The sequence below is a fragment of the Aquila chrysaetos genome, chromosome Z (genome assembly GCF_900496995.4).
Source record: "Aquila chrysaetos chrysaetos chromosome Z, bAquChr1.4, whole genome shotgun sequence".
Taxonomy (NCBI): domain Eukaryota; kingdom Metazoa; phylum Chordata; class Aves; order Accipitriformes; family Accipitridae; genus Aquila; species Aquila chrysaetos.
The window spans coordinates 9,819,690-9,841,708 of record NC_044030.1 but is presented as its reverse complement, the minus strand read 5'-3'; the positions used below and the strand labels follow the sequence as shown (position 1 = coordinate 9,841,708).

The window sequence follows — 22,019 nt, the reverse complement described above, 5'->3', positions numbered from 1 at the left end:
GCATAGCAGCCCCTTACATTGTGATTTGCAATGCGGGGACCGTACCTTTTTTGGCATTTCCCAGTGGAGACAGCTGCTGTGAAGCTGGGGGGAGAGGAGAACTCCACCACCTGCACAAAATGCTTGCAGTGGCTTAAGAGATATAATTCTACTTTAAACTGATAAATAAAGCAGGAACCCTGTCAGTCTGATGATGTTCATAGGTGTTTTCATGTTTTTCTACAAAGATGGGCAGAGGTGAAGATGTCAAGCCTAAAATATTAAAATTTTACTTCAAAGCTGCGTTATCTACAATACTACTTCAGTCTTGGAGCTAGGCCTGCGAGGTATATGTATTTTCATGTATTTTGCACATGTAAACGTTATATGCACTGCAAAACTTTACATGCACTTCATATATACCGCCGGAGCACCGCGCGGGAAGACGGGCAGGCGGGTGTCGGTGGGGGACGCCCCCGCCGGGACTGCGACAGGACTGCCGCGGCAGCCACCACCCGACCCCCCGCCCGAGGGGAGGCCCAGCCCCCGGCGTCCTCCCGGGGCCCGGAGGAGCGTGTGGCGAGGGGAGTGCACCGCCTCCCGCGGCTGGCTGCCTGGGCGGCGGCAGCCATCTCTCGTGCGGGTAAGGGCGCTGGCGTCAGGCGCCTCCGCGGCACCATGGCAACGGCGGCCATGTCGAGCGAGGGCAAGCGGCGGGGCCAGGAGCCTCCATGACTGGTGAGGGGCGAAATGGCCGCCAGACGGGGCGACCGCCCATGGCGCCGGCGCTGCGTGACGTCTGCTCAGCCACGCACGGGATTGGACCGCTGACGGCAGCGACTTCCGGTGGGGCGAAGGAAGGCGGCGGCGGCGGCCGGTTTTGGGGCCCTTATGGGGGTCTGTGGGGCCGCCGGGCCGGGCCGGGCCGGGTTTTTGGGGAGGGTGCTGGCCGGGAGGTGGGGGTGCGGGGGAAGGGGGAGGGATTGGAGGGGGAGGCAGTGTACACCCGTGGAGGAAGGGATGGGCCTAAGGGAGAGTAGGTGTGGGGCTGTCATGGGGAGCAGCGGCCGGTGTGGGGCTGCCCGGAGGTGCCCGGGGAGCCGTGCCGGAGGGCCCGGAGGTGCGCTGTAAGGGTGTCCATCTGCGGGCGCGGGCGGTGGTTGGTGGGGTGGGAGGCTCCCTGCTGTGCGTGGGATCAGTGGCAGGAACGTGGGGGTCCCCACCGGGCGTGGAAGGCAGGCAGAGGTGTTGGGGCACGTCCCTGAGTGTTTGTGGGCCTCAGTGGCGTGGCTCCCTGTATGTGCTTGGGGACTCTGTGGCGATTCGGAGTGGTCTTCTTGCTCTGTGTAGAGAGGAGTCTCTGGTGGGCGATGTGGAGCTTTATGTACCCTGTGTGGGGTGGTGTCTCTGTGGGACATCTCTGGGATTTGAATGGGTGGCCACGACAGGTTTTTGGGGAGCTCCAAGGGGCTGTGGATTGTATGAACAGAAAATGAAAGCGTAGAGAGTGGCTGGTTTGTGCAGGAAGCTGAATGGTGAGCTTTGGCAGGTTTCTTGACTAGAGATGCCACAAGCGTGTTAAAGGGCTCAAACGCGGTTGGTGGGCATGGGTTGTAGATGAGTTGCAAAGTATTGGGCCTGGGGAAGTTTGATCTCTGCAGGTGATTGATGGTGGTCAGAGTGGATGACTTTTGGCCAGTAGTAGGTGTGGGGAGTGTCAGGTGGAGGTGTATTTTGGTCTCTGTGTAAGAGGATTTTAATCATAAGAGGGGGATTAAGGCGAAGCTGAGTCCCTGATGGGGGAGGACAGTCAGTCTTTGGTGAGTTTGTGTGATCTGTCTGGGGAGACAAGAATGTGACTAGCCGGGGACTGAGGGTAAGGTTGAGTTCCTAAAGGAAAGAGAAGGTCTGTGGTCATGAAAACTTAGTGGGTCAGGCCCTGGCGTACAGTATGTGAGGAAGTGAGTAGTGGGGAGAGGGGGAGCTAGAGCTGTGAGGGACGGTGTCAGGTGGCAATGGAAGAAATATTCTTTCCGTGGACAAAAAATGTGAACGGCAGTAGTCACTGGTGGCTCGCTGGACTGATAAGTAGCAGATGTTTTTAAATGACAGCTGTTCCCCCCACCCCCTCCAATGGCCTAGTCATTCTAGCTAAAATCAATGCCCACTGAATTCCGTTGCTCAAAGGAGGAAAACGGTTAAGTGGAAGTTGTCTTTGTTTATTTTTTAATTTTCAGATGTATTTAATACTTATGTTAAAAGACAGGTTACACGAACACTATATGTGTTCTTTCAGTAACTCATTTAGAAATAATCTTTATATTATGTTGCATATGGTGAAGGGCAATGCCCAGCAAAAATGCTTGTTAAATGATAAGATTTGGCAAAGCAGTGTACCAGCTTAATCCTAAAAATACAGTAGCCTTAATACTTTCAGTAGACCTGCTCAAGTAAAGCAAATACATAAGAACTGGCAAGTTCGGTTTGTAACCCTTAGTTTAACTGTAAATGCCATTATAGATTTAAACTGAAAAATAGAAATCTTACTTGTATGGTCTGCATTTCATTTACTTCTGGGTTTCATTTAGTTTAGAGTTAGAGATCTGTGGATTAAGTTGGCACAGCATCAGTGAATATGGGAGAAGAATGCTGCTTACATCTACTGAAGATCTAATTGGTTTTGTTTTCCATCACTAGTTGTTATATTTGTTTTGGAAACGCTTTAAGGAGATATTTGTTATTTTGCTAAATAATATTTTAGGGAACTGCAAGAAATACTGTTCAAACGTAAGAAAAAACTGTTTTAATGCTGAGGGTCATGAAGTACTGGGATGGGTTGCTCATTGACATTGCCGAGTTTCTATCTCTGGAGATACTCAAAAGCTGACTAGACGAGGCCCTTGGCAACCTCTGCTGGCTGACCCTGCCTTATTCAGGAGCACTGAGCCGGTGATCTTCAGAGATCCCTTCCAGTCTCAACTGTTCTGTGATTCTGTAACTAGTAGTCCAGAGCTTTTCAGATTGCACTAACTTGGGGATAAATACTCTTCAAAAATGTCTGTGTCTCTCCTGATACACAGGAAGACTCTTCAAATGGGTCTTTACAAACCTTGGCTCTGAATCGCTGTTCAGTTCCATAGGATTTGTAAGATCTCTATATAAGCTCTTACAGGGCTCATCTTCAAGATGTTGCTGCCCTTGGCTTTAACTGATTTTGAATGTTGATATAATAAGAACAATTTGGTTGGTATGAAGTGAACTGGTGCCAGATATACACAGTCTCAGTTGCTTGTTAAAGTCTAACCCTGATCATTTTTGTTAATACAGAGAGAGGTCAAAAAAGCAGAGACTGAACCCACATGAAGATTTTTTTCCAGAGTGTGATCAGGTACAGTGCTTCCATTTTAACATTACAGAGCAGTGGATTGTTTTCTCATCAACTTGCTATTTGCAGTGCTAATCCTAGTGGTGTCTTTTAAGACATAATGTTTGACCAGTATTTTTCAAAACCTTTTGAGTTACATGGTCTGTACTGTATGGAGCATCTTGTTACCATGATGGATCAGTATGTTAAAAAACCTAAATTGAGTTGATTGTGTGGGTGTGTGTTTGCTGGGGTTTTTAAATAGTGTTCTTTAATGTTCAGGAAGAACTTAGAGAAAGCAGAAGTCTATATGCTTCAGCCACCATGTCTGGAATTGGTAATAAACGGGCAGCTGGAGAGCCTGGCCCTTCTGCACCTCCAGAGAAGAAGGCAGGGGTTGAAGATTCAGGGACCACAGTGGAGACCATTAAGCTCGGTGGCGTTTCTTCAACGGTATGTCTTCCTTGCACACCCCCACTCAACCTCTTGCTTTTTTTCATCTGGAAACAAAAATATCTCTCTGACTTATGTATAAGCGCAGTGATCTGGCTTGTGTGCAATGTGCCCTGACTTGTACCTCTGCACAGGAGGAGATGGACATCCGGACCCTACAGACCAAGAACCGGAAACTAGCAGAGATGCTGGACCAGCGGCAAGCCATTGAAGATGAGCTCCGGGAGCACATTGAGAAGCTGGAGCGTCGGCAGGCCACCGATGATGCCTCTCTGCTGATTATCAATCGATACTGGAATCAGGTTAGTAACATGCTTTTTTATTTTATATATGCTGTTCTCTTGTCTCTTCTTTTCCACTACACTCCTTTTATTCATATCCATTCTTTGTCTTGTCTTTCCTGTCCCATCACTCAGTTTGATGAAAATATCCGCATCATCCTTAAACGCTTCGACCTAGACCAAGGTCTTGGAGACCTTTTGTCTGAAAGAAAAGCGCTGGTGGTACCAGAACCTGAACCAGACTCAGACAGTAATCAGGAGCGCAAAGATGAGAGGGAACGAGGTGAGGCACCTGGTTGGGGCCAGTGGAAAAGATGGATTTCAGTTGTGGACAATGTTGATGTCCCTTTCTAAAGGGTGACGGATTATGAAGACTAGTGATATGTTCCCTGCAAAAGGACATTTGCTTTTTTGCACCTCTTTCTGTTCCCAGGTGAAGGACTGGAGCCGGCATTCTCCTTCCTAGCCACTCTAGCCAGCAGCACTAGTGAAGAGATAGAATCTCAGCTGCAGGAGCGTGTAGAGTCCTCCCGCCGTGCTGTTGCCCAGATTGTGACGATGTACGACAAGCTGCAGGAGAAAGTGGATGTGCTGTCCCACAAGCTGAATAGTGGAGGTATGACCAAGGTGGCTGATCCCTGGCTGACACTCAAGAATCCTCATCTACCCCCAGCTTAGACATGATTCTGCATTGTAAGCGTTAAGGCCTGGTCCTTCTCATGCTCATTTATTTTCCAAAATAAATTGGCTTAGCTTTCCAAACTCTCAATAATCAAAACCTCTAATAAAGACTAGTACTATATACTAGAAGTGTATTACAACTGCCTCTAAATTTGAATGCTGAAACTCTGCTTAGTGTGTTGGGCTAAGGAAAGGCTTGTTTCTGCCAGTAGTGTGTTCACGCACCTCAGAAGTTACAGATTACAGCTGAACCTTGTCGCCCAGCTGTCCTCAGCCACTGTGTAAAAGGCTTCATGCTTACAAGTGAAGAAGTGAAATCAGTATTGCAAACTGATGTTGGAGTCCTCACTTGCAGTTTAGTAAAAGATGTGGGAATAACCAGGACCTCAGTTTCCCCTGAGTTTTGAGCAAAATGGTAGCCTTCTAATGTCTTGGTATGCCTAGTGTAGCTGTCAGTTTTGAACACAAAGCAGAGTTCTGCAGAAGAAAGCCAAATGACTAGCTTCTGAAAATTAATGTAGCAGATTCTGTTTACACTCAGATGACTCTCTGAAAAACTTCATTAGCTTAAGGTTAGAATTTTAATCTTTGATGAAAATTCAGGCGAAATATCAACTCATCCTTGGTTTGCCTTGTGTTGAGTGTGTTCTGTATGCTCTGATCAAGGAGCTCTGGCAAGTCTAGCATTAGCGTGCTGAAGCATTACTGTCCTTAGCTGGCAATCTTAAACTCTGTAGTAGCATTGGCATTAGTGCAATGTGAGCCTGTACTGAGTTGCTCTAATTGTCATCTGGTATGTTAGCTCAAGCCACCTGTTTTAGCCAGTTGACGCATGAATTTGATCTGCATTAGGGTGTCACTGGGTTACAAGGGCATGTTCTGTCTTGCTGATACTGACACAATTTGAATGATCTCTGACATTAGGGGATGGTAACTGACAGAAATGGGTAGTATGTTAAACTGCAGAGCCTTTTGCTTAGTGAATGCAAGTCAAAGCTCTGTGTGGCTGGAGATCAGACCCTTGGGAGCCACCTGGTGGACAGATACAGTAGGCAGAAGTTAAAACCAGAAATTTCCTTTTCTGTTTTCTTTTTTCTGTCTTTGCTGGCTAAGAATTAAAAACAATCTTCCTTGGTTTCTGTTAATTTCCTTTTCTTTATGCATCTTTCAGATATTTCATTGATGGAAGAAGCAGTCCTGGAGCTTAACACCTACCTCTCTCATGAAAATGGACGGCTGCAGGAGCTCGCTGATGTTCTTCAGGAGAAGCACCGAATCATGTCTCAGGAGGTATAAAAAGGAGAGAGAAAGAAATCTGCTTTGGGGTTTAGGCAGATAGCCGAACCATAGCTTTAATCCTTTCACTGTATTGTCTCCAGTCGCTCTTGCAACTGCTGCTGCTTGGGTAAGTCCCGACACCACTTCCACTGCAACAAGAACATATTGCTTCCCATCTGACTTCTTGAAGGGTTCTATATAGTCAATTTGCCAAGTCTTCCAGAGTCCTTTCCCATCTCATAGGTGGAGCGGGGGTTCTTGTAAGGGTTGTCTTTCTAGCTGGGTCAGCACTGACTACAAGCAGAAATGATCATATTACACAATTCCTGAGTAACAGGCCAACCTCTGCCACCAGCTTCTTTGAAAAGATCTTTAACCCCTGAATGACCACACTTCACATGTAACCACTCTAACAAGCGTCTTCTTCAGCTTCTGCTGCCATTGTAGCTAAGCGAGTTAGAGAGTCTATCTGATTATTCCAGATGTGTGCTGGGTGATTTCCCCCTTGGTGTGCAGCTACCCATCCCACCAAGAAAGTTCCCTGTTTGGTGATATTCAAAATCTCCTCCACAGCAACTATGCCATTATGGTTGGCAGCATCTGTTCGGAGTGCTGATATCTGAGCACCTGTATCTATATCTGGGAGTGGGTTTCATCTAATTGCTCTCTTAATACTCTTTCCCGCTCCAGAGCCTCAGTCAAAGCAGTATGTAGTCTCTGGTTAGTCACTCGCTCAGTGGTGAGTTGGTCGGAGAGGCTCCTTGTCTCATTTTCCAATTGCTCCTGCAAAGTTTTCACCAAGTCTTGAAGGGATTTAATCATCTTCTCTTCTGGTTGTCGGGCCACGCATTTGTCCTGTTTTGCTGCCACCAAAGCGGCTCCTAAAACTGCACAAACCAATGCCTTCCCTTTTCCTTGCTTCAACCTTCGTTCTTTAGCCAAAACGAGAATTCTGTCTGCTACAGCTTGCGGATCATGTCAATTGTTATGGGCCCAAGTCATACCAAGGGGAGAGGGTCGAACATTGTAGCCCTCTAATCCCTTCAGGAGAGGGGTACAGTCTACAGTCTGACCTCCCAGGGAGGTCAGGCCATAGTGAACACACAAATACAGGGATCAGATGCTTTCAGTAGTCCTCTGAGGACTATCTCTACAGTGGGATCTCCCAGGGAGACCGCAAAGAAATCAGATTGAGTCCCCTGAGGACTGTCTCTACACTTGGACCTCCCTGGGAGACTGCAACAAAATCAGATTATTAAGTCCTCTGAGGACTATTTCCCCTTGTGTATGACTCCTCTCAGAGAGGAGCCACAGTAAGGACCTGGTCCCAGTGATTGCTTTAGCAACACTGAGGGAATCCTGCCGACTATGCCAAAAAATGTCACGACCCAGACAGGACAGACCAGGGTGTCGTGTTTAATTTTAAATTCCCTCAGGCTAAATTAAGGTGAAACACCACCAAATGATTAGTTAAAGCTTTTATTTATGACAGAAGCAAACTGAACTGGGGAGCCGTAATAGTAGGTGGCAGGGCTTCTCACAACAGGAATTGGCATAAGAGTACTTCTGTAAACTGTGTAACCCAGGGTAACCATATATATCAGTTCAGGGAAGAAGGAGATCCTTCCCGTTAGGTTCAGAGCAGACCCTCTTGCTTTCTAGACTCCTCCCCAGAGAAGGGCCCAGGGGCGGCTGGATCTACTCTTAGTCTCAGACTTGGTCACTGGTTTATGTCTTGAAACGGATGAGGTGTGGGGATTGTGGAAAAGGAAAAGGAAAGAGAGAAGACAGAGAGAGAAAAAGGAAGAAAGATTTCACTGGTCCTGGGTCCAGCGTTGGTTCAGTCAGCCAAGGGGTCCAGTTCTGGTGGGCTTGCACACCTGGGGGTTTGGTTCGTTTCCCTTTGTCATCCTTGCCCCTCCTTCGGGCGGGAACCCGAACTCATCAGGTTAATGAGCAGTTTGTGAGCCTTTGGGCTTGGGGGTCATTTGTGGAGTAACTTCTCCTTCCCTGCAGACACTGCCATTGTTTGATCTCTGTATCAGAACAGCTTATCAGAACAGGGAGCTGCGCACCCTCCAGCACGCCTTCCCCCTCCTGTTGCTGATGACTGAGCCCATCAGGGCTTTTCACCTTGGTTCCTTGCTGTGCAGGGTTTGTCTTTAGGCAGAACTTGCCCCACCACAATGTTTGAGACATTAACTCTTTCAGTCTCTCAGAGGTCCTTCCTAGAATAATTTGTGGTTACCATAGTTTGGAGAGCAGGCTATTGCCTTGGAGGGGGACAGGAGCAACAAGGTTTGAAAGTTCCCTTCTGAACAAAGGCTATGGAGCAGGTTGTTGTGGAGAACTGTACGTAGATTTTCTGTGGTTTGGGTTGATTTGCTTGTTATGTCACTGAATGAAAGAGTATAACCAAACCAGTGAGTTGAATGGTTGTAATTTTAAAAGAAAACAAAAGCAGAGGAAGTGGTAAGGTGATGCTAAGGTGGTTGTATAAACATCTGAGACACTTGACGTGACATCCCTGTCATTTCAAATTCCTTAGTTTCTCTGGGTCATGTATGAAAGTGTAACAACATTAATTGCAAGATGATCCCAGTCATTAAAGGATTCATGTTATTGGCGATATTTGCTTCAGAGATTTCAGTTCCTTTAAAAACTGTGTTAACACTGGCCTCGCTCACTGTTAGACCATCAAGCACTTCAGTGATCTGTAGAGTAGATGAACATACGGATTGAAAAGATTTGAAAAAAAATGCCTTTGAATAAGCTGAGGTCACTGCCTCTGTACTCTGCCAGTTATTACCAGCTTGTTGCTCTTTTTCAATTTTCTGTTTTGTCTTATCATTACTGTGTTGGGATTCAGCCAGTGTAAAATTCAGGGCAGTTCATTGAGTAGTCTGTCACCACAGTAAAAGATGGGCGGAAAGCACATAAATCCAGGGTATGATGAATAAGAGAAAAATTAATACTGAGAAGTCTTGGAAAATGTTGATTCTATTCAATATGCTGGCTGAAACACTGTTTTGATTGCAGTTCTCCAAGCTGCAGGAGAGAGTGGAGACAGCAGAATCTCGTGTGTCTGTTTTGGAGACTATGATTGATGACCTTCAGTGGGATATTGACAAGATACGTAAGAGAGAGCAGAGACTCAACCGGCACTTAGCAGATGTTCTGGAACGAGTAAGCACCATCCTCTTTGCTTGCTAGGAAACCAGAGAAATGGGTGTAGTTTTGAGATGTGTGACATCATCTTATGGTACTTTGCTGTGAGAAGTGAGAATCTATAGTGTGCCATCTTTGGTCTTGAATATGCTGTATCAGCAGTCTTGGCATTTAGTTGGGTATTGATGAAACCTGTTGCCTTTTTTGCAGGTAAATTCCAAAGGCTACAAAGTGTATGGAGCTGGGAGCAGCCTCTATGGGGGCACAATCACCATAAATGCCCGCAAGGTAATGTCAGGGGCTTGGTTGTGGGTAAGGGGAAGAATAAAGTCAAGGAGAGCTTGTGTGTAGGGCCACAGTTTGGAACAGAATTCAGATACCTGCTTTGCCACAAATCTGGGTGACTCTGGGCAAGCCATTTTGTCTGTGCGCAAGTTTCCCACTTACAAAACAGACCTGATGGAAGTAGACTTTGTCTCACTTGGTGATGTTACCTGACTATTAAATCTGTAATTTCTGTTACTGTATAAACAGTTGCTTAATTAGTACCCTCAGTAGGTAACATTAAAAATAGAATTTATGAGCAGTTTCTTCCCAATAGTTTGAGGAGATGAATGCAGAGCTGGAAGAGAACAAAGAGCTTGCTGGGAATCGCCTCAGTGAGTTGGAGGAACTACGCCAGGATCTTGAGGAAGTAACAACACAGAATGAAAAACTCAAGGTGAGACATTTGTACCTGTTTGAGGATGAGGATGGAGGTGTTGGTTCCCCTCTGCCTTGCTGTACTGTGTCTCTTGAAAACCTCATTAATATTATTCTATTCTGTATTTGCTCTTTAGCTGGATTATATTTTGTTCAAGGTACAATTCAGCAAGTTTGTGGGACTTAAACTTGCAGTTCAGTGCATTGGTGACATCATGTGGTCATCATTGGAAGTTGTAGTGCTTTCTTATTTCCTGTTTTCCATTCTGATCTATTTGGTACATTTTAATGCTGTCTAGTTAAAACTAATTTCACGTCTTTACAAGTATTGACCCCTCTTCCACCTTCCCCGTGCAAGTGGAACCAAAGAACTGAAACAAGTAAGGGAACTTAAATCTTTCCCAGTGTGGTAAAATGGATAGATAGGAAACAGTGAATGAGTTTCTTACATCTTAATGGTGGTAACACAGAAAGGTGTGAATCTACTGTACATAAAATTTAGATTATGCTCTATATCATATCCTTAGTGATCAATAGATACGTTAGCCTATTATGAGAAATGTCTGAGCTGATAACCTAAGTTTCAGAGATGAGATTCCAGAAACTGTTTTGAGGCACCTCTAAGTTCTGTTTATCCACATGAGGTTTTTTTTTTTGAGAGAAACACTGTTTCGCTTACAACTTTCCTTTTCTCTTAATTAATGTTAAGCTGTATGTGTGTACATACGTGTCTATTTCACTGCTGGTAGTCACAGTCGTTTGCTAACTTTTTTTGTAAGGAAAGTTCAGATTCTGTATTTTTGCTTTCTCTCAATTCTCTTCCTTTCAGGCATTCTGTCTCCTACTGGTAGAAAGCTAACATGATGCCTATTTGCTCATGTATTTTCTCTAGTTTTCTATTGTACTTTTCTATATGTCCATCTTTATTTAGGTGATTACAGTTTTACAGTAAATCCATTGAAAAGGTATATCATATTTTCCAAGCTTGTATCTTTGAGAGAAACTATTGCAGAAGCTGAGAATCAAAAACTCTTGTCATGTGACTATGCAAGAAAAACAGCCTAGTGCATACAGAGAATGTATAGACTTTTTTAATGGATACTGAAGCATATCACTTGCATCTACTTCACAGCAATGCTATCAAAGTTCTACTTTTGTCTTTGCTTGTGGCAGCTTGATTCACTGTTCAGCTTGCAAAACAGATGTCAAAAACAAGGACATAATTTTTCTTTCTGTGGCATTTTCTGGTGTCCTGACTAGGTTGAGCTGCGACGAGCAGTGGAAGAGGCTGTGAAGGAGACCCCAGAATATCGCTGCATGCAGTCCCAGTTTTCTGTTTTGTATAATGAGAGTCTCCAGCTGAAGGCACATCTTGATGAGGCCCGCACTCTGCTTCATGGCACCCGCACCACACACCAGCGCCAGGTGGAACTAATCGAGGTAGCACCTCTGCTCCATCAGACTAGGGAACATTGTCATCCCATTGACCATCACTGCTGGGTCTGGGTGGCTCTGGGAATCTGCAGGAAATGTATCTTCCTGGCAATAATTCATCTGTTCTGGTACCTCATGTTGATTAGGTGAGAGATACTCCAGGGTCACAGTACCAACTTCTGTCCCTTTCTTACTCCTCAGAGGGACGAGGTCAGCCTTCACAAGAAACTACGCACAGAAGTGATTCAGCTAGAGGACACCCTGGCACAAGTCCGCAAAGAATATGAGATGTTGAGGATAGAGTTTGAACAGACACTTGCTGCCAATGAACAAGCAGGTAGGGAGTTTTTCTGTTGTGCTTAAAAAGAAACAAATGCCCCCTCTTCCCCCCCCCCCCGCCCCATGCCCATTAGAGATTGCATTGCATTAAAACACCTGGTTTGATTCTTTGTTATTGTTAAATACTTGTTTTGGCAGGTGTTTATCTCAAAAAAACAAAGCTCTTCACTTGTTTTATGGGAGGCCAGTTCCATGTTATCTGAATTCCTTTTAGATGTTGCACTATATATTTACTATATAACACATATATTTTGCTAATAATTTGGTTCATGACAGAGTATTTTGCATTATTAAAAATGACTTTGGGGCGGGTTAATTTACAAGTCTGGAATGACAACCTGGATAGGCCACCAGTAATTTTCAAATTTCATCAGAGGAAATTAAGAAGTTATTTCTAAAGTAGCAATTAAATCATAGAGATTTTTTTGTAGCATGACACATTTCCCTTAGGAATGTGGGGAAAAAGTAGCGTTAAGGGGAAATTAGGACTGGGAATTTGCAAGGACTTACGGTTGCATGTAAAACTGGCATGACATTTTTCTGCAAATGTGTTGTGTTGCTCTGTTGTTCAGCAGAATGATAATAGCCTCATTTTGGTTCTTTGTCATTGTCACTTAGCTGGTTCTCCATCTCCATGAAAGTCCTTGCAGAAGGTTGGCAAAAGTGTGGTTTGTTACAGTTGTGTTTCTGTTTTTGTAGGCCCAATTAATCGGGAGATGCGTCATCTCATCAGCAGCCTTCAAAATCACAACCACCAGCTGAAGGGAGAGGTGTTAAGATACAAGCGCAAACTGAGAGAGGCCCAATCTGACTTGAGCAAGGTATCAGAGCAGGAGATGCCAGAAAAGAGCAGAAAGTGCTTAGGAGAAGTGGGAATGGTGTCACCCTTGCCTGCAATATCAGCTTTTCTGTTACGGTGTGCAGGATGGCATGCAATTTTTGATGGAGTTCTACACTCTGTTGCTTCCACTTGCCAAATGAATGGTCTTCCTTTGTAGCTGTATAGCGCTCCATGAAAAGTAGTAGCAATTATGGAGGGGGCACGGAAGCACGGATCTGGGAAGACCAGGGAAGGGGGTTAAGGTAGATTTTTGGCTAAGAACTGAATGGTTTGTTTTCTACTGTGTCTTCTTTCTTGCTATTCCACGACAGATCCGCTCGCGCAGTGGTAGTGCTCTCTTACAGTCCCAGTCCAGCACTGAAGACACAAAGGAGGAACCTCCAGAGATCAAGCAGGAACCTGATGATCCTTCTGCCCAAGTGACTGCCCCCAAGCCTGCTTCTGAAGATGTTAATGAAATGAAGGCCAGGCGAGATGAAGAGGAACGGGAACGAGAGAGACGTGAGAGGGAGAGGGAACGAGAGAAGGAAAAGGAAAAAGAGAGAGAGAGAGAAAAAGAGAAGGAAAAGGAAAAGGAACGAGAGCGGGAAAAGCAAAAGCAGAAGGAATCTGAGAAAGAGAGAGAGTCCAAAGAGAAGGAGAAAGGGAAACATGAAGATGGAAGAAAGAAGGAGGCTGAAGTGATCAAGCAGCTGAAGGCTGAGCTCAAGTAAGAGTCGTTGTGTGACATGACTTGTAGCTTGCTCTTGTGAGATTAGCTTCACTGAAGTGAGACGTTTCTGGCACCCTCTATTCTGATTGTGATTTGGACAATGTAGTAACATTTCTCCTATGGTAGCCTAAAGCATGAATTACCAAACCAGATACTTCACAGTGTGGGTCAAACAATCTTTATTTGTTGCTTTCATAGCAATTGCGTAAAGCTTTACAGCAGCAGGTTATTAATAAAGGGTACAGTAGTCTTCCCTGGCTTGGATCCAGTACCAAAGCAGAGATGGATAGTTTGTTGCTTACCATTAAGGTAGATGTTTCCTCCCCACCCCACTTCTCTTGGTTTTTCAACCCATATGTGCCTGAACATGTTTCTTTCAGCCCCCAGCCTTTACTCCTTGGCTATTTTACATTACCAGGATAAGATGAGCCAAGGACAACTCCATATGCATGCCATGTGGGAGATGGAGAGAATATTGCTCTGACTCTCATGCTGGATATGTAACAGCATAGCTTTCCTGCTGTCTCCTCACAGTTCTCTATCTCTCTGTCTCCAGGAAGGCCCAGGAGAGCCAGAAGGAGATGAAACTGTTGCTAGATATGTACCCGCTCTGCCCCCAAAGAGCAGAGAGACAAAGTGCAGCTGATGGCAGCTGAGAAGAAGGCAAAAGCTGAGGTAAATATAATTTCTCTTCTCTTTTTCTCTTTAGCAAGTTCTCTTTGGATACTGTGCACCTGAACTGTGTTGGTTTTTTCTTCAAAATTGGAGATTGTTCCTCTTCTCATCTTTGTCACTTAGAAGAGAGATTGGAATGTTCTGGAAATGAACAGGGATATTTTGGAATATCCTCCACTGGGAAGGGATGATCCCTTTGCCAAGGCTGAAGGCCATGGTTGCCGCTTTCTCAGTTGCAGATTCAACCAGTAGCGAAGCTGAGCACATGTCCCAGAGACATACACACACAGAGGACATTGACATGCCAGTCAGACTGCCACAGACAAAGTGCTGCCTTCAACAGCATGTACATACAGGAGTCATAAAACGTAAGCATAGACAGACAAGTCCCCTTCCTCCTCTTCAGCTGGTAGAGATAGAACGTTGCTAATGCAGGCGCACACACACCAATCTCTAGGTTCACAAGCATACACACATTCGCAGATCCCTCAAGTATCAGCACGGCTCCTCTGTCTGTCTGGTACCCCTGTGATCCCAGGCCCTCTTACCTTCTTCACATACAGGTCTTGCCTGTAGCTAGCACTTATTCTATGCAGCACACATACACATGGGGTAGAGAGTTAGATTACACAGAGATAGTTAAGAAAATATTTAATAAGAAGATACAAGAAGATAGGACAGGCTGTGGTGATCATGCACAGGGCTGAGCCAGACAGATGTGTACTGACTGCCCACATTTTACATGTGACTGGCTCCTTGTATACCCTTCTCTGTCTAACCCCAATTTGTTCAACCCTGCACGTCCCTCCTGGGTTTGTATAGCTCTGTCGATTCCCACAGCCCTCCCAGTCCAGGATCCACCCCTGCTTTACAGTTTTATCAGTTGCAAAGCGCAGGTTGATCTTCCTGGAAGTAGTGCCTGTAGTTTCTTGGTAGCCTATCAGCTATTGTGAATGTGGAGGTTTGTTTCTTGTCTTTGTCTCCCTGTTTGTTTTGTCAGGTCTGTTTCTCTGTATATTTTGTTTCTGTTTTTTTTCCCTTTCCTGCTCCCCACCCCCTTAGTTTCCCAATTGTCAGGGTCCACAGTTAGATAACCTTGCTGGAATAAACATTCTCACATGCTCTCGCCAATTAGTGTGACTGACCAGGTTTGGTTCTTATCACTGTCTCCCTTACCATTTGTCTGTCAGGTTTGTGCCTCTGTATGTTTTGTATATGGCTTCCTCCTTTTCTTATCCCTTTTTGTATTGAAAAAGGTCCTTGACCAGACACCCTTAAAGGAGCAGATGCTCTCTGTCCACATACCCTTACATACACAACTGCAAGAGACTAATGTTCCTACTCTGATAAAAGATGCCATGGCATTTTCAAAGGTTTTGAAATCAAGATCTGGGACTTACAGCCCATCTTAATGGTTCATCTGCCAGTAATACACTGTCCTGTCAAGATGAGATGGGTTTTCTTTTCCCATGCTTTGAAGGCAGTGTCTCCAACATTTCAGAGAATTGTAGGGAAAACAGGCTCTTAACAAGGTTCAGGCCACATTCTTGTGTTTAGTGTCACTTCTGTTTTGTCCTTGCTGTAGCTGGAAGAACTGAGGCAGAGGGTGAAAGAATTGGAAGACAAGGAGAAAAAGGAGAGTAAAAAGATGGCTGATGAGGATGCCCTCCGCAAGATCCGAGCAGTGGAGGAACAAATTGAGTATTTACAGAAGAAACTAGCCATGGCTAAGCAGGTGAGAAGTTTCTGACAAGTTCTGTCTTGGCTGGAGTATCTGGGAAGGAACTGCCTTCAGGTTACAGCCAGGAAGATTACCTGAGAGAAGGAATTTCTGTCTCTGTATGTGCCAGAGATGTGAGGTTTGTCCCTGTTTATTGAAGGAGAAAAAAAAACCTAACCAGCCAAAAAACCTAACCAGCCAAAAGATGATCAAAAAACCCCCACACCACCAGGGTGTCACAAAGCTCATGGCGGGGGTGGTGGGGAATGTTTAGTTGTTTGTGGCCTAGGTGAAGAGCACAGAGGAGAGACTGCTGGATCAGCCTTTAGGGCAGGAGGTTACAATTTCTTTTTTAAAAGTATTATCTGCACTGTTCATATAATTAATACGTGTGCATGGTACTGTGACATATCTTCTTCCACATAAAAGGGCTTAATCTAATGATAAGAGAGCAGGATACCTCAGTAAGGGAGAGGCAAGCCAGTGATTTGACATGTAGTTTTTTAGAATTCAGATTCTTTTCCTTATAGTACAGAACTGTTCTATCTTGTCACTTACTCCTTTAATGTTGAAGTGGCCTAAGTGAGTTTAAGGGGCTTGGCAGCCTGTTAGGTGGAAGCTGTTGAGTTGTCCACATGCAGAATTCTTGGCCTAGTATATATGACAGCTATTCAGCTAGCTGCCTGAAGTTGGCAGTCGGTTTCTGCCCAGCTGTGGCAACGACCGTGTCACAGCTGATTTTGCCACAGTCTGTGAATGCTTGTGGAGATGATGATCTCTTTTCTACACCTAATTCAGGGCATCTTTGCTGTGGTGCAGACTTCTAGGGAGCATTCTTTTCTGGTTGCAGGGAAGATACTGTTCTCTCATACTGAGACATCTTCCTTCAGCTGTGCTAGGTTTGGTGCCTCTAATGTTCAGGGTCATTGTAGGGCCTACAAGAGACAGTTTTGCCAGAGCCTGTGATTCTTTTGCAGGAGGAGGAGGCCCTGCTGTCAGAAATGGATGTCACAGGCCAAGCCTTTGAAGACATGCAGGAGCAGAACCTGCGGCTGCTGCAGCAGCTGCGGGAGAAGGACGACGCCAACTTCAAGCTGATGTCGGAGCGGATCAAGGCCAACCAGATCCACAAGCTGCTGAAAGAAGAGAAGGAGGAGCTGGCAGACCAAGTTTTGACACTGAAGACACAGGTAACCTGGGAGAAGGAGAGAGGACAACAGAAATAATGGGGGAAGGTGGAGGTGCTGTGGGTTAGCTCTGGTAGGCAGCAAAGCTCCATACAGCTGCTTGCTTGTTCCTGCACAGTGGGATGGGGGAGAGAATCAGAAGGGCAAAAGCGAGAAATAAAGACAGTTCAGTTGTTAAAGGAAAGCTGTGCGGACAAGCAAAGCAAAACAAGGAATTCATTCACTACTTCCCATGGCAGGCAGGTGTTCAGCCATCTCCAGGAAAGCAGGGCTCCATCACGTGTAATTGTTACTTGGGAAGACAAACACTGTAACTCTGAACATCCCCCTGCTTCCTCCTTTCCACCAGCTTTTATTGCTGAGCACAGCGTCATATGGTATGGAATATCCCTTTGGTCAGTTGGGGTCAGCTGTCCCAGCTGTGTCCCATCCTAGTTTCTTGTGCACCCTCAGCCTACTTTCTGGCGGGCAGCATGAGACACAGGTGGTCTTGATGCTGCATAAGTACTGTTCAGCAGTAGCTAAAACAGTAGTGTATTATTGATACTGTTTTGGTCCCAAATCCAAAATACAGCGCCATGTGAGCTGCTATGAAGAGAATTAACTGTATTGCTGCCAAAATCAGCACAGGAGGGAATGTTCCCCTAATCAACCTGGGTATGCTGCATCAGACTTCAAAGGGACTTGTCTTAGCAAGAAGCAGAGACTGCTGTGTGAGTATGAAATGTCCTACAGGTTCATTGCTGTGGAGAGCAGGAGGGAGAAGGAAAGTGGGAAGTCTTTTTCCTGTCATAATGGTACTTCTACATACATATTCTGCCATCCTTGGAACCAAGGTGGAACTGTTCACTGCCTTGCAGCAATGCTCTAAGCCACCTTCCAAAAAATAAGACATCTTTTTTGCTGGTATTTGACTGCTAAGTTTTAAAGTGTTGGATACAGCTCTTAGACTGCTATTGTGTCTGTTCAGGGAGAAAAAGACAAGTTGAAGAGGTACTCCTTGGTGATGGGGAGGCAGGGATAGTTTCAGCATGTAGCCTTAATGACAAGTGTGAAGACCTGGAGAGCATGCATTTCAGGCCTTCTGTATCTCCTCTCTCCAAGGTGGATGCCCAGCTGCAGGTTGTACGTAAGCTGGAGGAGAAGGAACACTTACTGCAAAGCAGTATTGGAACAGGAGAGAAAGAACTAGGTCTCCGAACACAGGCCCTGGAGATGAACAAACGCAAGGCGAGTGATTGCTTGATTTCCTCTTGGATTGTAAGATGGAGTTGCTGTTTTGTGGGAAGCATAGAAGGCTCCTAGTTCTCATTGGTGTTACAGAACCTGATATTCCTTGGTTTTGGACTAGTGTACCAGAAGGCTGAGTCCTGAAGAGAGTTCTGATTAAAGTATTGCAGACTGATGTTTCCTTTGGTAAGGAGGAGCAGGTCATAGGTGTTTCTGTGAAAGTCTGATTAGGAAGCTGAAATAAGCTGCCTTTGAAAGGAAACCTATTGTGAAAGGAGAGGCAGCAGCCAGATGAAGTTAACTGGGGTCAAAGCTTTTAAAGGAAAGATGGGGTAAGTGAAAGGAAAATATGACTGATGAGTGTTAAGACCTTTAACAAATGACTAAGATCAATAAAGTAGGTCTGTTACGAGTAAAACAAGACTTAAGTCTCATGGTTGATGCTGCCTTTGTTGTTAAATCTTCAGTAGAAATTCAGGAATGACATTAAAACAGACAGAAAGGAAAGCAGAAATACCACTGTGAAAAGGAGATCGGGGGGAATTCAGCACAATCACTTGTGCTTAATATCACAATCTGTGGTATTGAGGGAACTTGGCTAATAGATTCACTGGTGCAGGGACAGTTAGAAAATGATAGGAGAACTGGTGAAGAGAGAAAATAAAGACTTATCTTGCAGTTCCATCTAGTTCAGCTATGGAACTGCCTCTAAACAATTTAGTAGAGAAGACGTAGAAGGTGGAGGGCTGAAAATACTTGAACAAGAAGAGAGTTGTATGGTCATTAGTGTTTTTCTAAGTGACATGCATTGCCGTATGACAGGGCTTGGCTGTACTGAAGAGGAATTTTGAAGCTAAATGATTAGAACTTGTTAATAATAAGATATTTTGCTGCTGAAGTAATGTGTAGGGAGTAATTCCAGTTATGCCATTGGGAAGTACCAAAATTAGATTGAAAAAATAGATCTCCAGCAGCCTGAGGAGTATTCTGTGAGCAGTCTTGGATTGCCAGGCAGAGGGACTAGAAATCACTAGAGCTCTTTTTCCATGTTTGGTACTTCTATACTGGTTCTCTTTTTCAGGCCATGGATGCAGCTCAGCTTGCGGATGATCTGAAAGCCCAGCTAGAGCTGGCTCAGAAGAAGTTACATGACTTCCAGGATGAGATTGTGGAAAACAGAGTAACTAGAGAGAAAGAGATGTTCAACTTCAAAAGGGCTGAGGTATATACCTCACGCACAGTCCTTCAGTATCTGTCTGCTTTGGTGTCTGTCTCCTTGTACATTGAGCTTGGAGTGGGTTTCAAGTACAGTGCTTTTTTGGGGGTCCAGTCTCAGTTTGATTTCAGCTTCATTGGGTCTTGGCTCTTTCGGGTTTTGTCCACTGGTAACTGACAATATATGTGGCACCAGATGATAATGTAATCTGTCATAAGTCTGTTGGACTATCGGGGATGAAAGTATGGGTGGAGTGATTTAGCTAGGTGCACTGTTGGCCGGGTGCTAGTTCTCTTTGGTCCCTAAAGAAGCTGTGATGGAGAATATACTGCTTATTTATTTGGTCACTTGTTTTTATGCAGGAAGATATCTCTAGGTTACGCAGGAAGCTGGAGACCACTAAGAAGCCTGACATGGTTCCCAACTGTGATGAGATATTGATGGAAGAAATCAAGGATTACAAGGTGAGTAGCTGTCTCTACCAACTGCCCTCTTTAATTCTACTTCAGTCATGTTTTCAGTATTTGACATCTCCTGTATGTACTCTGGCATTGTAGCCTTATCTTGCATTGAAGAAACCGCCTTCTCCTTATGAGGAATGGAAGGACCTTCATCTTCAGTCATCTTTTAACATACCTAGCACAATGCAGTGGGCCCTCACTATAATGTTTCTGTCTTGCAGGCCCGCCTGACCTGCCCATGCTGTAACATGCGCAAAAAGGATGCTGTGCTCACAAAGTGCTTTCATGTCTTCTGTTTTGAGTGTGTGAAAACACGCTATGACACCCGGCAGCGTAAGTGCCCCAAGTGCAATGCTGCCTTTGGTGCCAACGACTTCCATAGGATCTACATCGGTTGATTCTTTCCACTGGTGTCATGAAAAGTTGCTGCTTATGCTGACCACCCAGCCTCCCTCACTTTCTGTGATTGTCACCTTTGGGGCAGTCAGTGCTTCTGTCAGCTGATCTGTAGTCTCTTCTGGGAAGTGTGGTTAGGGTATGGAAAGAAATGGATGCTGGATCCTGGTTTCTTTCTTGTCCCTTTTCTTTTATTCTTGCCCTCAGTTTTTGTGGATTCTTTGTGTCTCAGAGGACATTGCCCATCCATCACTTTCACACTGCCAAGTTGGGAACATCTAACTGAAGTCCTGCCTTGACGGGATGGAAGCTGTCTGTGGTGCAGCAGAGATAAATGAGGGCTTTATCTGAGGAGTTTGCTTTGGATGTTAATTATTAAATCCCATCAAGGTATGGTAGTGTTTCTGAGAGTGAATAGTTTCCCAATTAAAGGGCCAAAAACCGTATGAACAGGTGCATCTGTAGACTTCAGTGGAGTGACTCCTTAGACATCTTCCTGAGTCAGGGCAAGAATCTGTGAAGGGTGGTGCATTAGTAAACATCCTCCCTACCCCCAAAAGCAAATGCACATCTTAGTATCCAGAAGAGGAGGAGGATAAGAGACTGGAGAATCTTTGAAAATAGCATTCTACTGATGAACCCTGTTTGATATGGACATCTTCACCTAGGTTGAAGCATCGCTGTCATTGTCCTTAAGTTTCCAGAAGAGAATTTGTAAGGGTTACTTTGTTGCAACTTTGCCACAAAGATTAATCTTGTAATGCACAGAGCCTAATAAAAGCTGTTGTCTGGGTTATTTTTCTGTTTTTCTTGCCTCTAGTAGTGTCTATCTGTGCTCCTGTCCTTTGTCCAGTTATTGGAAACATTTTTGACAAGCTTTAAGCCTGTAAAGTAGAGATGAATTTCTTCCTTCCTCTGTTTTCAAAAAATCGTTAACTAAAACAACCTTTGTCCTTTTGGCTTTACCTTCACTACCTTATTCCTGGCACAACAGAAGGGCCAAGATGCTGCATTATTTATGCAGTCATTTTGTCATGGCCGCTGGGAATTTTGTGAAAGGACATGGCATAGGTTATAGTCTCTATGCTCGCTGTAGTGCAAGGCTGTATTTGAAGTCTGCTCCTAAAATCACAACGCAAAGTCATTTATTTACAGCATTCCTTCATAGGGCATAGTGTTTTTCCTGTAAACTTAATTTTCTTGGAAGGTACAACTGTCAGAGGTCTGTGTCCCTTCCCTGAATTATAAACTCTGTATTACTCTCCTGTATTCACTGTAGGAAATAACAGAAACAATAGTAAAGTGAAGGCAATTATCACAGACTGTCTTATAGTATGCATTATTATTTTTATCTTTCTGAAAACATTCAGAAAATATGAATTAAACCTTGTAAATTATTATGAATCCTGAAAAGTGAAAAGGAACACATGACCCGATCTTTGGAAGGGGAAGCTGGGATGCTGAGAGTTTGTGATACGGCTTAAGTTCTGTTAGAGCATGTGGAGAAGAAATGAGAGCAGAACCCTCTCTGCTTTCACTGGAGGTTGCTTCCTGGATTGCAGTTTGTGACATCAAGTTGGAGAAAGAACAGAATACTAATGCTGATGGTAGATTTTGTGGTACAAATGCTTTTTCATCAAAACCAGGACCTGGGTCACCAGCAAACACTGGATCTTCAAACAGCTTTGCTATAACAGCAGACTTCCTTTTACAGCTGTGAACAACAATCTGAATTAAACAGCCCTTGTAGAGGTGCAAAGCCCCTTCACACTTTCCCAGTCCTTAAGTCACATCACCTTTGTACTGAAAGTCAAGCTTGAAACTTTGTGTATACTGTCAGTGTTGGGTTCACTGGTCATGGTAGGAAGCAGACTTGAAACAGTCTAGATTTGTTTCACAGAT

The 22,019-nt window shown here is 44.7% G+C and overlaps 1 protein-coding gene across 1 annotated transcript; it reads left to right on the top strand.

Moving 5' to 3' along the window:
• The first annotated feature begins 966 nt into the window (after window positions 1-966).
• RNF20 (ring finger protein 20) lies at window positions 967-20,913 on the top strand. The gene is given in 22 exon segments (XM_041120720.1): window positions 967-1,099; window positions 3,307-3,367; window positions 3,626-3,796; window positions 3,931-4,098; window positions 4,213-4,360; window positions 4,511-4,693; window positions 5,930-6,048; window positions 9,076-9,222; window positions 9,415-9,492; window positions 9,806-9,925; window positions 11,167-11,346; window positions 11,542-11,677; window positions 12,379-12,500; window positions 12,832-13,229; window positions 13,789-13,837; window positions 13,839-13,907; window positions 15,493-15,642; window positions 16,605-16,817; window positions 17,919-18,044; window positions 19,126-19,266; window positions 19,623-19,724; window positions 19,943-20,913. Coding segments are annotated over 20 exon segments (2,955 nt in total). The 5' UTR covers window positions 967-1,099; window positions 3,307-3,367; window positions 3,626-3,667; the 3' UTR covers window positions 20,120-20,913.
• The last annotated feature ends 1,106 nt before the right edge of the window (window positions 20,914-22,019 follow it).